At 36.9% G+C, this 13,068-nt stretch overlaps 1 protein-coding gene across 2 annotated transcripts in view; it reads right to left on the bottom strand.

The window, feature by feature from the left end:
• The window catches only part of LOC113116257 (oxysterol-binding protein-related protein 3-like), a 68,063-nt gene that overhangs the window by 4,827 nt on the left and 50,168 nt on the right, over nucleotides 1-13,068 (bottom strand). The window contains exons 12-21 of one of the 2 annotated variants that reach the window (XM_026284310.1): nucleotides 12,248-12,355; nucleotides 7,904-8,041; nucleotides 7,163-7,256; nucleotides 6,683-6,927; nucleotides 3,870-4,007; nucleotides 3,720-3,783; nucleotides 3,537-3,615; nucleotides 1,707-1,851; nucleotides 542-686; nucleotides 210-336 (exon numbers count right to left, since the gene is read on the bottom strand). In XM_026284310.1, the coding sequence (XP_026140095.1) occupies nucleotides 210-336; nucleotides 542-686; nucleotides 1,707-1,851; nucleotides 3,537-3,615; nucleotides 3,720-3,783; nucleotides 3,870-4,007; nucleotides 6,683-6,927; nucleotides 7,163-7,256; nucleotides 7,904-8,041; nucleotides 12,248-12,355 (1,283 nt within the window). The remainder of the gene's footprint in view (nucleotides 1-209; nucleotides 337-541; nucleotides 687-1,706; nucleotides 1,852-3,536; nucleotides 3,616-3,719; nucleotides 3,784-3,869; nucleotides 4,008-6,682; nucleotides 6,928-7,162; nucleotides 7,257-7,903; nucleotides 8,042-12,247; nucleotides 12,356-13,068) is intronic. The other variant, XM_026284311.1, reaches the window with a different exon arrangement.

Below are 13,068 nucleotides of genomic sequence, written 5' to 3' on the forward strand. Positions count from 1 at the left end.
AAACTCTTTTTTTTTTCAGATTAACAAACTTTCAAGGATTTCGAGGACCCGTGGGAACCCTGGGTATCATTTAAAAAATACATTATAATATTAGCACGGTGAAGTGTCATTCCTGTTAACTGCATTTTCGTTTTTAACTTTCGTTCAATAATTTAAGTTCAATAAGTCCCAGTTAAGTTTTCATTGACAATATAGATGTATGTTTTTACCTCTGGTCGAACCGTAGTCTGGTGTCTGTGGGTGGAAGAAGTGGTTTGGTAAGAGGGTCGAGTTCATTGAGCTCCATAGCAAACTTAGTGAAACCGTAGTACTGCTCATAGTCAGGAGGCATGGGATCTGTACACATAAACACACATAAATAAAAGCTGATGATAAAATGTTTTCATCGAAATACATTCTGAAATAATAAAGAACTGCTAAACACTAGTAACTGTACTGTCTGTGAAATACATCTGCCAGAGGGGACCAGAAAAACAAGGCACATCTAAAAAAAAAAGAAAGAGGGCAGGCTGTGTGTGTGTGTGTGTGTATCGGTTCCTACTCGTCCTCCAGATGCAGGTAGCAGAGGGTGGGCTGCCGCAGTACATCCCCTCGTGCCATTTCCCAAACAGCTTGTGCACGACTTTCCCTTTGTGATCTGTGACAGCTCCCTCCACCTCGTTCATGCTGGAGTTCCAGTACTTCGCCTAGGAAGGACACAGACACATTTGATCAGAGCACCTCCAAACAAAGAAGTGTTTACATATTTAAACCAGACCACCTGAGTTAATTATACTGGCACTAAAAAAATGAGTGAAAACAGAATTAACTCGACATCAAGGGATCACGAATGTGGCGTGACATTTAACAGCAAGGTCAGATGGAGGAGATCTCCAGCAGATGTCATACTTGAGTCAGACAGTGAGCTTGATGAGTCTCAGAGGGGAATGAACCATTAATAATCATCAGACTTTTGTGGAATCTCATTCTGTCCCGTTTCTTCTTTTGATCTTGCTCTCCTTTGCCCTAATTGAGCTCCTGTCTGATCTCTTTCTGTCTCTTCTTCACCCCTCAGGAAAGCCTGACCCGTTGTCCTTGTTCAATTATCTCAACTGTGCTTCACAGATCCCTCATTAGATGCTAAAAAATGTGGAGCTCTCTGAAAGGCCAGGAAGAGTTGACCGACATGTTTTTGTCACGGCACTATGGAAAGAACAGGGTTTGGGTCCAAATGCAGGGAAGAATCTTTTAATTAGAACAGAAAGGCCAACAAAGCAGAAACAAATCACCGGAACTCAAGCAGAAGACAAAAAACACATGATTAATCTTACGCAAATAACATTACCATAATCCAGGCAGGTAGAGAGGTGTGAGTGTGGAGAATATATATTCGTGAATAAATGGGGGACAGCTGTGTGTGTGAGTGTGTGACAGGTGTAGCGAACTAGTGACCAGGTGTGAGTGTGAGTGTGTGAGTGGGTGACAGCTGTGTGGAGTGAAGGTAATGAGTCCGGGAGAATGGAGGTGGCGCCCTCTGGTGGTGAGAGGGAGGATCACCGGACTCATGACAGTTTTAGGTCACATGTGATGGTGAAACGAGACAGGTTTGAATCACAAATAACAACTGGTCCGGTACATTTAGGTAAAGAAACCTTAGGAATATCCAAAAATTAAACATCTCAGAATGCATTTTTTCTCAGAGTGGACAAACAGCAGAGGCAGCTGACCTTGATGAAGGTGACTTTACACTGGCATTTTTCACTGTTGGAGTTTTTGATGGAGATTTCTCCGTAGTGCTCGATCCAGCGCTGCCCGCTCAGAATGTTGTGAATACATGATGTCACTTTATTCCATTCATAGTGATCTCCAAAGCTGAAGGTGAGAGGAAAGTATGAGTGCATATATAACGGTATATATTTAGTACCAGGCCCATATTTTGTCATTCTGAGATTAGTGGATGATAACCATGCTAAGTTATCTGATTAACAGAAGTGTTAGTTATTAGTGTTAGTTAACTCTCTGTATGTCTATAAATATTTTTTTTTTAAATAGTGGATTTTAAGTAAACATTATCTAAAATAATTTTTCAAATTCTAGCTGCAATGCATGTTTTGTATGTCTCATTTGCCAAAAATTTGTTTATATTGTATTTATATTTAGGATATTTATGCTACTACTCAAAAGTTTTGGGTCAGTAAAATAGTTTTTAAGAGAAATGCACACTTTTATTCAGCAAAGACGTAATCAAAAAAATTAAATAAAGGTGTTTACAGTGTTACGCCTAAATTTCTATGAAATAAATCAGCAAATTAAAATGATTTCAGAAGGATGATGTGACACTGAAAACTGGAGTAATGATGCTGAAAATACAGCTTCTGTCACCACAGGAATAACTTACATTTTAAAATATATTACAATAGAAAACAGTTATTTTAAATTGTAATAATATTTCACAATACTACTGTATTTTCTAAATGTTTTTGATCAAATTCCAGCCTTGGTGATTTCAAAAGTCATTACACAAAGGTATTTAGAACACAGACTGCTATAATCGACCAATCAGAATTAAATATTTCAGAGAGCTGTGAAATAGATCAGCATTACAGAGCACATCATCAGTTTCCCTACTCTAGATCTTGGCACCGTTTACTGAAAAACCCATTTAGCCTCCACTAATATTAATTTTATGGTATTTATTGTTCACAGACCTCAAGTACTTGTTGCAAAACAACAGTAAATCACCAAAACTAATACACATTGAGTTTGGGGGAGGACACTGAGCTCCATTCACAGGATCTGTATACCCCATAAAACAGTGGAAGTGCCACAACCCACTCGGCATCATGTCACTACAATGTGTGATGCTGTTGTCACTGACAACTTCAACGCCTGGCTGCCCCAGTTTAATGTTTCCACGAAAGATAACAGCTTCGATGCTTAGGGTGAACAAGGACACTAACAAAATCAACCACAGCTGCTGCTATCATTTGGACAATGCCATCATTCAAGAAACAAATTGCTCAGACTACAATCTATTCTCAGTTGGTTTTGCCAAAACATATGAGCAAATGACCACTTCTTTTTATCCACACTTATATTGAATATTGTTGACAGTTTTGGGGTTAAGTGTTATAACAAACCACATCAATATTCTATGCCCATTTATTTACTTACACTGTAAACGGACACACACTGTAATAAGGTGTAAAAATGTATGTCATGTTGTTATAATTTAGTTTAAAGCACTGAATGATTTTATTGCATGCCACTTTTTTGTTGGGTTTTTAGAAAGTGCAGTCAATAGCAATGCAACTAATTTGTAACAATCTGACCATTTTAGAAAAGTTATCTGCAGAGTTGTAGAATTAGTTTGAATAAGTTTGTGTAAACTAATTTGCCATCTGGCTGTAGAATTCCACTGCAGTAGCTCTATTCTGCAGAAAGAACATTAATCCTTAGAGCTTGAGATGTTTTAAAACCTGAGACATGACTTGAGTCAAAAAGAGCAGACCGGACTGTGTGTGAATTTAATAAACAGACAACAATAAAGAACTCACCCAGGGAGAACCACATGAGTAGTTCCTACAGGTACAATCTCCATGGACTTTCCCCAAAACTTATTCCTCCACCTCACGTCTAAAATCAGTCACGCATAACACACTCAGCTTCATATCTACAGACAACATTAGCTTATTTGTACTAACACAATAGTCCTGGTATTATTAGTGTTGTGCTGTTACCTTGCCAAAAGATGAAGTTTTTAGATTCGGCTTGACATGCAGAAATGGGGGGGTGATGGCTGACCTGGAGGTTGAAAGCAGTGCAGCTGTGTGAGCCGTACACACATTCACAAACCTGCTCACAATTACATCTTACAGAGAGCATCCTACCTGCTCCGCCACAAAACGAAAACCTTTGTCTGGACGATCACACTCGTAGGTCTCACCCAACACTGGATTAAAGGGTTTTCCCCCAGCTCTGTAGTGACTGGAAGCATAGCCGGACACAGCAAATGTTGCAATGTACACCTACAAACAGAACACAGCACATTTGGTTAGTTATGTATGTTTTCCATTTCACAATATTTTTTTTATTCAAAGGATAGTTAGCTCACCAAAAAATGAAAACCTGCTGTAAATTTCTCACCCTCAGGCCATTCCATCCAAAAAATAGTTTCTACATCAAAACAGATGTGGGGAAATGTAGCATTACATCACTTGCTCAACACTGGATCCTCTGCAGTGAATGGGTGCCGTCAGAACGAGAGATAAAAAACTTTCTTAACTGCTGATAAAAACATCACTATAATCTACAAGTAATCCACATAAGTCCAGTCCACAAACCAACATCTTGTAAAGTGAAAACCTGTATGTTTCTAAGAGAAACATCCACCATTAAGGCTTTTTAACTTGAAAAAGTAATTTCTGGCCAAAATACGAGTCCCGAATGCATGATAAAGCTTCCTACAGTAAAAATGTCCATGCCCTGTTGTCCTGTCACATAAAAAAGAAATCAAAGTATTTGTTTGGACTGTTTTCACCTGTAAATAATGCTTGATCCCGGTTTATTTCTTTCCAGACTCGGTAGAGATGACTGGAAATAAACAATATTATGCTTAGAGGACTTGTATTTTAGCTGGAAGCAACAGTTTGAAGTTAAATGTGTTAATGAGGAATTTGTTTATTACAAACACACAGCTTTTCACTTTACAAGACGTTAATTGGTGGACTGGAGTTGTGTGGATTACCTGTGGATTATTTTGGTGTTTTTATCAGCTGTTTGGACTCTCATTCTGACGGCACCCATTCACTGCAGATGATCCACTAGTGAGCAATTGATGTAATGCTAAATTTCTCCCAAACTCGTTCACACTTTAAACTGCCTGAAGGGGAGTACACTCATTTTTGGGTGAACTATACTTTTATGAACTTATTGAAATGAAATGATTTATTTTCTGTCTGACAATTTAATTCACAACCTATTTTATTTTCAGAATCTGGCGTGAAACAAAACCAGAAACCAGGAAGCACCACATTTTTTTATTCAGTACCAGAAATATTTTCTTTAGCCAATCAAACGAGGGAAAATGTGGCCTATCGGCAATCAGCTAAGATTTAATTATTTTTTTTAATGAAATTACAGACCAAGACCAAGAATGTGCATTAAGTAAACAGATCAATTATCATGCTGACTTGAAGTTCCAGCTGTCTTTGTCTCTTGTGATTGAGCCACTAAGCTACTGACCTAGACATTAGTTAGCATTGAAAATTCGAAAGATAAAGCTATTATCTAAACTGAGAGAGAAGATTGTTTCTTTCCTCAAGAGAGTAAGAACAATGATGGGTACTCAGAGTGTCACTGGATACAGTAGAGTGCAGCTGACTAAAGCAGGGAGAATTATTTCTGAATAATAATCATGCTCTCATGAGTTACAGTGGATCCCATGATGATGAGCCTGGATCAGATAGGCTTTCAAAAGAATCACTCTACTCCTAGACAAATCACATCAGGCTAATAAAGTGTGTATGTGTACAAATGCAATGTGACATCATAAGTAGTTAGACTATGGATGTGTGTGTGTTTGTGCATTTTACAATATTAATGATAAACAATATAATATACAATTTAATGATAATATACCATTTATATAAAATCACTGTGATATATTATGGTATATTATTGTAACAATGATTGTTATAAAATGCTAACTTGAAGTCAGACTATGAATGTGTGAATATTACAATATTAGCAGTAAACAATATATCCAAAACTCAAAGTAACTTCCTGAGAAATTTACCATTTCTTTTGAGTAAACGTCATATCATATACAAACAGAAAACCTAAAGACTTCACAGCAACCCGTCAAAATAAAAGTTCGGTTTAACTTGAAGAAACTGTGACAGAAATAACACTTAATGTAATGATGTCACTACTGCTAATAATAAAACTAATGAAACATTATTTTGAAAGGAATATTTACAAGAAAAATGATTTACCATAATCCATTCTGCAGAAAAATGTAACATTTTATAGGGCCTTAAAATTTTAGTCAAACTTTTCATAAATTGCTTTTTTGTTGACATGTTTGTATCATGAATACAATTCATTAAATCATTAAAAGAGAGTCTTGAAAAATTCAAAAGGAAAAAAGGGAACTGGGAAAAAACGTAATAATAATAATAAAAAAAAAAAAGATTTCATAGGGTCCTACATAATAGGAATTTGAATTGAACATGACAATATTATTAGAATATTAATATGCAATAAGGACAAGATCTCACCTTTATGAGATATTTTAAGAAAGTGCATTTAAACATCTATTTTGGCTCTATTTGACAGTAGTGTTTATGCTTGTATTATGCTTTATTATGCAAATCCTGAGCTCTCATCTCTTCCCTCAGTGATGTTTCGTTACATTAGCTTTGTATGGACACGCAAATCTGAACATAAAGCAAAACCAGAATGCTTTGCATTCACAAATGACAGTGAGAATGCCTCTTGAGAATTCATTTTTGCACCAAAAATTAACATTTCTTGGCATTTCTAGCATTCACTACTTTGATGACAACATTTCTTTTTATTTGAATGTACCCAATGACTGAGATTAGTTCAAATAATAATGCAAGTTTATGCATGTTTTTGAATCCAAACACTTTACATATGCAAATAGGTTTACGCAATTATGTGTGTGACCTCTTCCTACCATACGCTCAAACGGGTCCTGTGTGTGTGCAGCCTTGTCCAGCAGTTCGCTGTACTCCAGCTCCTCACACAGTCTCTGCAGTGTGTTGAGCGGCTCGTTGAGTTGAACAGGCATGGCTACTTTAGACAGGTCCTTCCCGATGTTGTTCTTCAGGATGTTCCATAGGCTGATGTTGCTGGTATTGGGACTGGGGGAGGGAAGACAAGAGCGCCGCTGTTCCTGAGATCCACCGTTCTCTACACAAGCTGAAAAAGAAAAACACGGATTCAGAGCCTGATCTCCAGAAATGTCTTAGGAAGTTTCAGGTCAGGCATGTTAAAATTGCTTGTCAGTGCTTTTTTTCTGAACACAGCAAATCCCTCACACAGCTATAAAACAGCTGTCAAATGTAGAGTATAAGGGATTCCCACTGAATCTTTGAAATAACACTGGAATGACAGTGAAATATCAATGACATGAGGAAAAATGTGGCATACCCACCTGTATCGAGTCTCTCATTCTCCACCTCGTTGCTGAAGTTCTCCATAGACACGTTGTCACTGATGTCACTGATATATGAATCATCTTCCGAAGGCTGGCAGGAAACCACACATCGTCATTACAGGTGCTTGGCTCTTTAACATTATAAATGTATCACAGACCACCTAGCAGCTGAAAATCATCAACACGTGCACTCTTTAATAAATCATGTTAAAAACCATGTTTTGGGGTCCATCATTGGAAAAAAATGAAGAATTTTTTTTTGTGGCACAAATTCTTGCAGAAGCCTAATTCTGCATGAGGTATTTTTAGAGAGAAGCGATTATCTACAATTTTCATATTACTGTGAGGCAGAAATGAAGTTATAGTGAGAAAGAAGCTGTGGAATGTCATGTGTAGCACTTATGGCATGTTTAATATAATTAGGCCTTTCCTCTGTCTCCTAATAGGGTTTGGTTCAATGTCTGCCTGAGGTGAAGGAGAAAGCAGAGGCAACTGGCCTTCTGAGGAGGTTCAGTAAATCTACTGGATGATTTGGTAGAGCTAGGCAAAATGTGCATGCAGTCCATGGTAACATGGCACTATACTATAGTCTACTAAAGCCAAACTGTGTTGTACATGGATACTTCCAAGGTACGACTCATTTTGGTAACGTTTGGTGCCCAGCAGTAACTCTACTGCATTGACACTTAGAGCAGCATGAGTATGAGACTGATAGAAAAGATGAGATTTTATTCTCACCTCATTTTCTGAAGAGCTAGCTGACAGCAGCACTTCCTGCGCATCAAAGAACTCCGATAGAGACTCTGTAATGGAAGCTCTGCTCTCATTAGACACCTGGTGGACAAGAGGACGGGAACCATCACTGGAGTCCTGCTTCTGTATGAAGACAAATCATGGTTTCATGGTTTCAAGTCACAGAGATGAATGGGTGAATAGCAAAAAGAAAACAATTATATATAATTAATTCTATAATACCTATTTTTTTCAACCATTTCTCTCTCTCTCTCTCTCTCTCTCTCTCTCTCTCTATATATATATATATATATATATATATATACACACACACTCACTGGCAACTTTATTAGGTACACCTTGCTAGTACCAGGTTGGACCCCCCTTTTGCCTTCAGAACTGAATGTTTCATGGCATAGATTCAACAAGGTGTTGGAAACATTCCTCAGAGATTTTGGTCAATATTGACATGATAGCATCACACAGTTGCTGCAGATTTGTCGGCTGCACATCCATGATGTGAATCTCCCGCTCCACCACATCCCAAAGCTGTTCTATTGGATTGAGATCTGGTGACTGTGAAGGCCATTTGAGTAAAATGAACTCATTTTCATGTTCAAGAAACCAGTCTGAGATGATTTGGGCTTTTGACATGGTGCATTATCCTAAAGATAGATCAGCCATCAGAAGATGGCTACACTGTATTCATGAAGGGATGGACATGGTCAGCAACAATACTAAGGTAGGCTGTGGTGTTTAAATGATCCTCAGTTGGTACTAAGAGTGCCAGGAAAATATTCCCCACAACATTACACCACCACCACCAGCCTGAACCGTTGAGACAAGGCAGGATGAATCCATGCTTTCATGTTCTTTATGCCAAATTCTGACCCTACCATCTGAAGGTCGCAGCAGATATCGAGACTTTTCAGACCAGGAAACTATTTACTGTTTCCTATTGTCCAATTTTGGTGAGAAAATTTCCGTTTAATGTTTAGTGACAGGAGCAGCCCCCGGTGTGGTCTTCTGCTTCTGTAGCTCATCTGCTTCATGGTCTGACGTGTTGTCCATTCAGAGATGGTATTCTGCATACCTTGGCTGTAACAAGTGGTTGAGTTACTGTTGTCTTTCTATCATCTCTAAACAGTCTGCCCATTCTCCTCTGACCTCTGACATCAACAAGGCATTTTCGTCCACACAACTGCCGCTCTCTGGATATCTTCTGTTTTTCTGACCATTCTCTGTAAACTCTAGAAATGGTTGTGCGTGAAAATCTCAGCAGTTTTTGAAATACTCATAGCAGCCCGTCTTGCACCAACAACCACATTCAAAGTCACTTAAATCCCCTTTCTTCCCCATTCTGATGCTCGGTTTGAACTTCAATAAGTTGTCTTCACCACATCTAGATGCCTAGATGCATTGAGTTGCTGCCATGTGATTGGCTGATTAGCAATTTGTGTTACCAAGCAATTGGAAAGGTGTACCTAATAAAGTGGTCGATGAGTGTGTGTGTGTCTATATATATATATATATATATATTAGTGCTGTCAAAATTAGCGCGTTAACGCATTCGATTAATTTGAAATATTTAACGCGTTAAAAAAAAATAACGCAATTAACGCGGTTGCAGTTTTTTTATATTTCCAGTTGTGGTCTATGTGTGTTCAACGTGCAAAGAAATATGGATAAGACCAAGGAAGGACTTTTAGACGGAAAGTTTCAGTTTAAAATTCTGCCGGATTACTCTTCAGTCTGCCACAAGAGCTCATGAACTCAAATGTCATTGTTTAAAAAAAAAAAAAAAAAACAATGACTGTAACAGTGCGTAAATCAGACCTTTCTGTAACGCTAACGTTAATAAGCTTAAACGAAAATAACGAAATAATTGTGTAGCGGAGTATTTTTTGTACACAGTGCCGCGAACTGTCAATCACTCCTGTTCGCGTGCATCACTGTCCTCCTCAGCTGCAGCAACTTGCGCTCTCTCTCTTCATCAAGCTTTAAAACAAAAAGGGGACGAAAAGATCATATTGTCTTTGTGCATAGGCTATAGATTAATTAGATAAATGAATATCTAAATTTGTGCCTTGCCGTCTACGGTATTTTTTTAGAACTTAGAAAAAAGATGCTGCAGCCAATGAGCAGCCAGCGGGGGCTGCAGGACGACTCAACCTCCGCAGACAGTTTTTAATGTTTATCAGACAATAAATACTCAAGATTTTGCTTTAGTATAACTCACAACGAGTTTCACACACCTTCTCCGGCCACGTTGAGTTGTTGACACTTAACAGTGGGAAAAGCGACACATGCGCTATTCACTTGTATAACTTAAGGGTGAATGGGTAATGTAGTTTCTGCTCTGAGTGGGATGAATTAGGAAGCTTGCATTGTGAAGGGCGCTCTGAAAATCGGCAGTGCAGGTAAAAGATTAAAACCTCTATTAAAACAGATGTCCAAATGAGCGTACCGGTACGCTACAAGCACGTTCTGGGCGCACGGAGAGGTGGCGGTACGCTCAAGAGCTATATTTGGAAGTGGCGGTACTGAGTACAGTGCGTACTGGCCCACTTAAAGCACTGGCAATGACTATACTTTGGAATTTTTTTGCAGTCCACTTAGAATTCAACATGGAAATCATTTTTGTTTTTTATTGGCATTGATTGTTTTGAAATTCAAATGGTACTTACATGCCTGTGTTTTTATTTCTGTAATAAATATGGCTTTCAAGCCAACAGTTAATTTGGAGGATATTGATGGTTTATTGCAGGAATGTTGTTTACATGAGAAAATCTGTGTTACAAGTTAAATAAAAATTCCAATAAACAATCATATTTTGAATTTAAATAGTTTCTTTGTCTTGAGTTTACATTAATTATTTATATTTTACATTTACATATCCAAAAAGTTTCAGTCTTTTAATTGTGATTAATCGCGATTAATCGCGATTAATTTTTAAAAATTGTGCGATTAATTAGTTAATTTTTTTTAATCGATTGACAGCACTAATATATATATATATATATATATATATATATATATATATATATATATATATATATTTGTACGTACATTGCAATGCTTATATTGTTCTTAATGTTCTAACTTTTACCCGGGAATCAATTGAGGCTTTACATATGATATTATGTAGACTTATTTTTTTTATCTATGTATTACACTTGTCTAAAAAAAACATTTTGTAATATATATTTAGGCTCTTTCCCATATCACACACTTTTAACAAGGTAAACATAAATATACATGCATAAATAAACTATAAACAGGTAATATGTTTAACAAATAAAATTGAAATAAAAGTCCAAAGTGAATGTATTAATAAAATGGTAATAACACCATAATAATCAATGTATAAAAATGCACTGATTAATGAGAAGGTATTGATCAAATATGTTTTAAATATGGTTTAGCTGAAAATAAAGTTTTATAAGCGAAATGTATGAATAAATTCTAAGTGAACTATTAAATACCACCATTATATTTTTTAGAGTGAAAAGTGTTGAGAGAGAGAGATTTTTAACAGTTATGATTTTTATACAGTGGGCTTCAGAGATCTGTTATGTGTGCCTAATTGTCATGAAAATCCTAATGAAAAAATATAATTGGTCTTAAATTAGGCTTCATTTTCATTACATTTTATTTGTTTCTTTTTATTTTTAGACGAAATTTGTCACAGATATTTCTTCATGAGATTCACTTCATTAGCTCACACACGAACAAACAGGATACAAGTTCCCAACAGAAGATTAAAACAAAAATGCAGAATGAAGGAGAATATATCTGATCAGCACAAGACTAATTTAAAAAAACTAAACTGGAACAAACTTTTTCTTTGTAATCATGACTTGTTATGAAACAGTCAGACAAAAAGGAAAGACAGTTGGCAAAGCTCTGCAAGCTAATTAGCGTAAAAGCATTACGTTGACTAGAATGTCAATTAGGGAAACTGGTTATTGACATAGCAATTCCACAGGAACAGAACGCTAATAGCATGTGAAGCGTGGGTGCTACATAGAAGGTTGTTAGTGAGCGTGCAAGTGGGTTTGGGCGTAAACTATCCAGAGACATGATTAACTGGCACTACTGAGTCTGACTCAGCCTCTCAGAGTATCTGTGGATTCAATTAACATAAATCAACTGAAGCCTTGGGTTTTATCCCAAGCTTGCAAAAACTATTCAGTTGACAAAAAAATGCACTAATTCTTTCTACAATAATGAAACTCCAACTTGTGAATAACGAGCAATGAAGATTAATGAAAAGTATGGTTGGTGGCAGCTATAGAAATGGTCTGGTCTTGACAATGGCACTAATGATTGAACATTTCCCAGACCCACCTGCAGGGGGCCAGGGCTGAGGTTTATATGGACAGAGGGTTCAGAGATGTGCGACTCAGCGTGAATCTTGCACAGACGCTCTCGTAGCTCAGCGTTCTGTGTTACAGCCTGCAAAAGCAACCAGCAGATACTCACATGGCTTCCACATAGACATCCTAACTATCTAAAATACTGTGAACAATGAAAAGAAAACAGGTCATTATTTATTCACCCTCATCTATTTCAAAGTCATATATAGTGACTAGAACAAAACAAAGGCAATAACCTGTAGGGGTTCTAATCCTTTTTATGTAAATGTGCTAGACAGACATCTTTGACCTCTGAATTTGCATCTTTTGAAGTCTTTTGCGCAACACTGTAGTGCTCAAGATAAAAAAAAAAAAGTGTTTTAAGACTTCACGTTTTTCGCAAAACGTTTATGCAAAAGCAAATCTGAGATTTAAACAAGCAAAATGTGAATGTGATAGAATAAAGTTTGATTTTAAGGTACTGTAAATAACAACTTAAAGTTGAATGGGGTATAATTACTAAATTTGTAATATTTATTTAGAGCTTGACAACCCTGATCCTATAATGTATTCATATTGTGGAAAACTGCAGCATGAATATTTTTCAAAATATCTCTCTCTGTGTTCTAAGAATGAAAGAAGGTTAAATAGGATTGGATGAGGGTGAGTAAATCATCCCATTTAGATTTTTCATGTGTACTGTTCCTTTAAAATTGTCTAGCAGAAAATAAAAGTTCTGGAGTTCAATATTACTTGAAAATAAACGTGACCAGTTAGGTGGGAGCTGGACTTTGAATTTCAAACAGATTTCCT

Source organism: Carassius auratus, chromosome 16, assembly GCF_003368295.1.
Source record: "Carassius auratus strain Wakin chromosome 16, ASM336829v1, whole genome shotgun sequence".
NCBI lineage: Eukaryota > Metazoa > Chordata > Actinopteri > Cypriniformes > Cyprinidae > Carassius > Carassius auratus.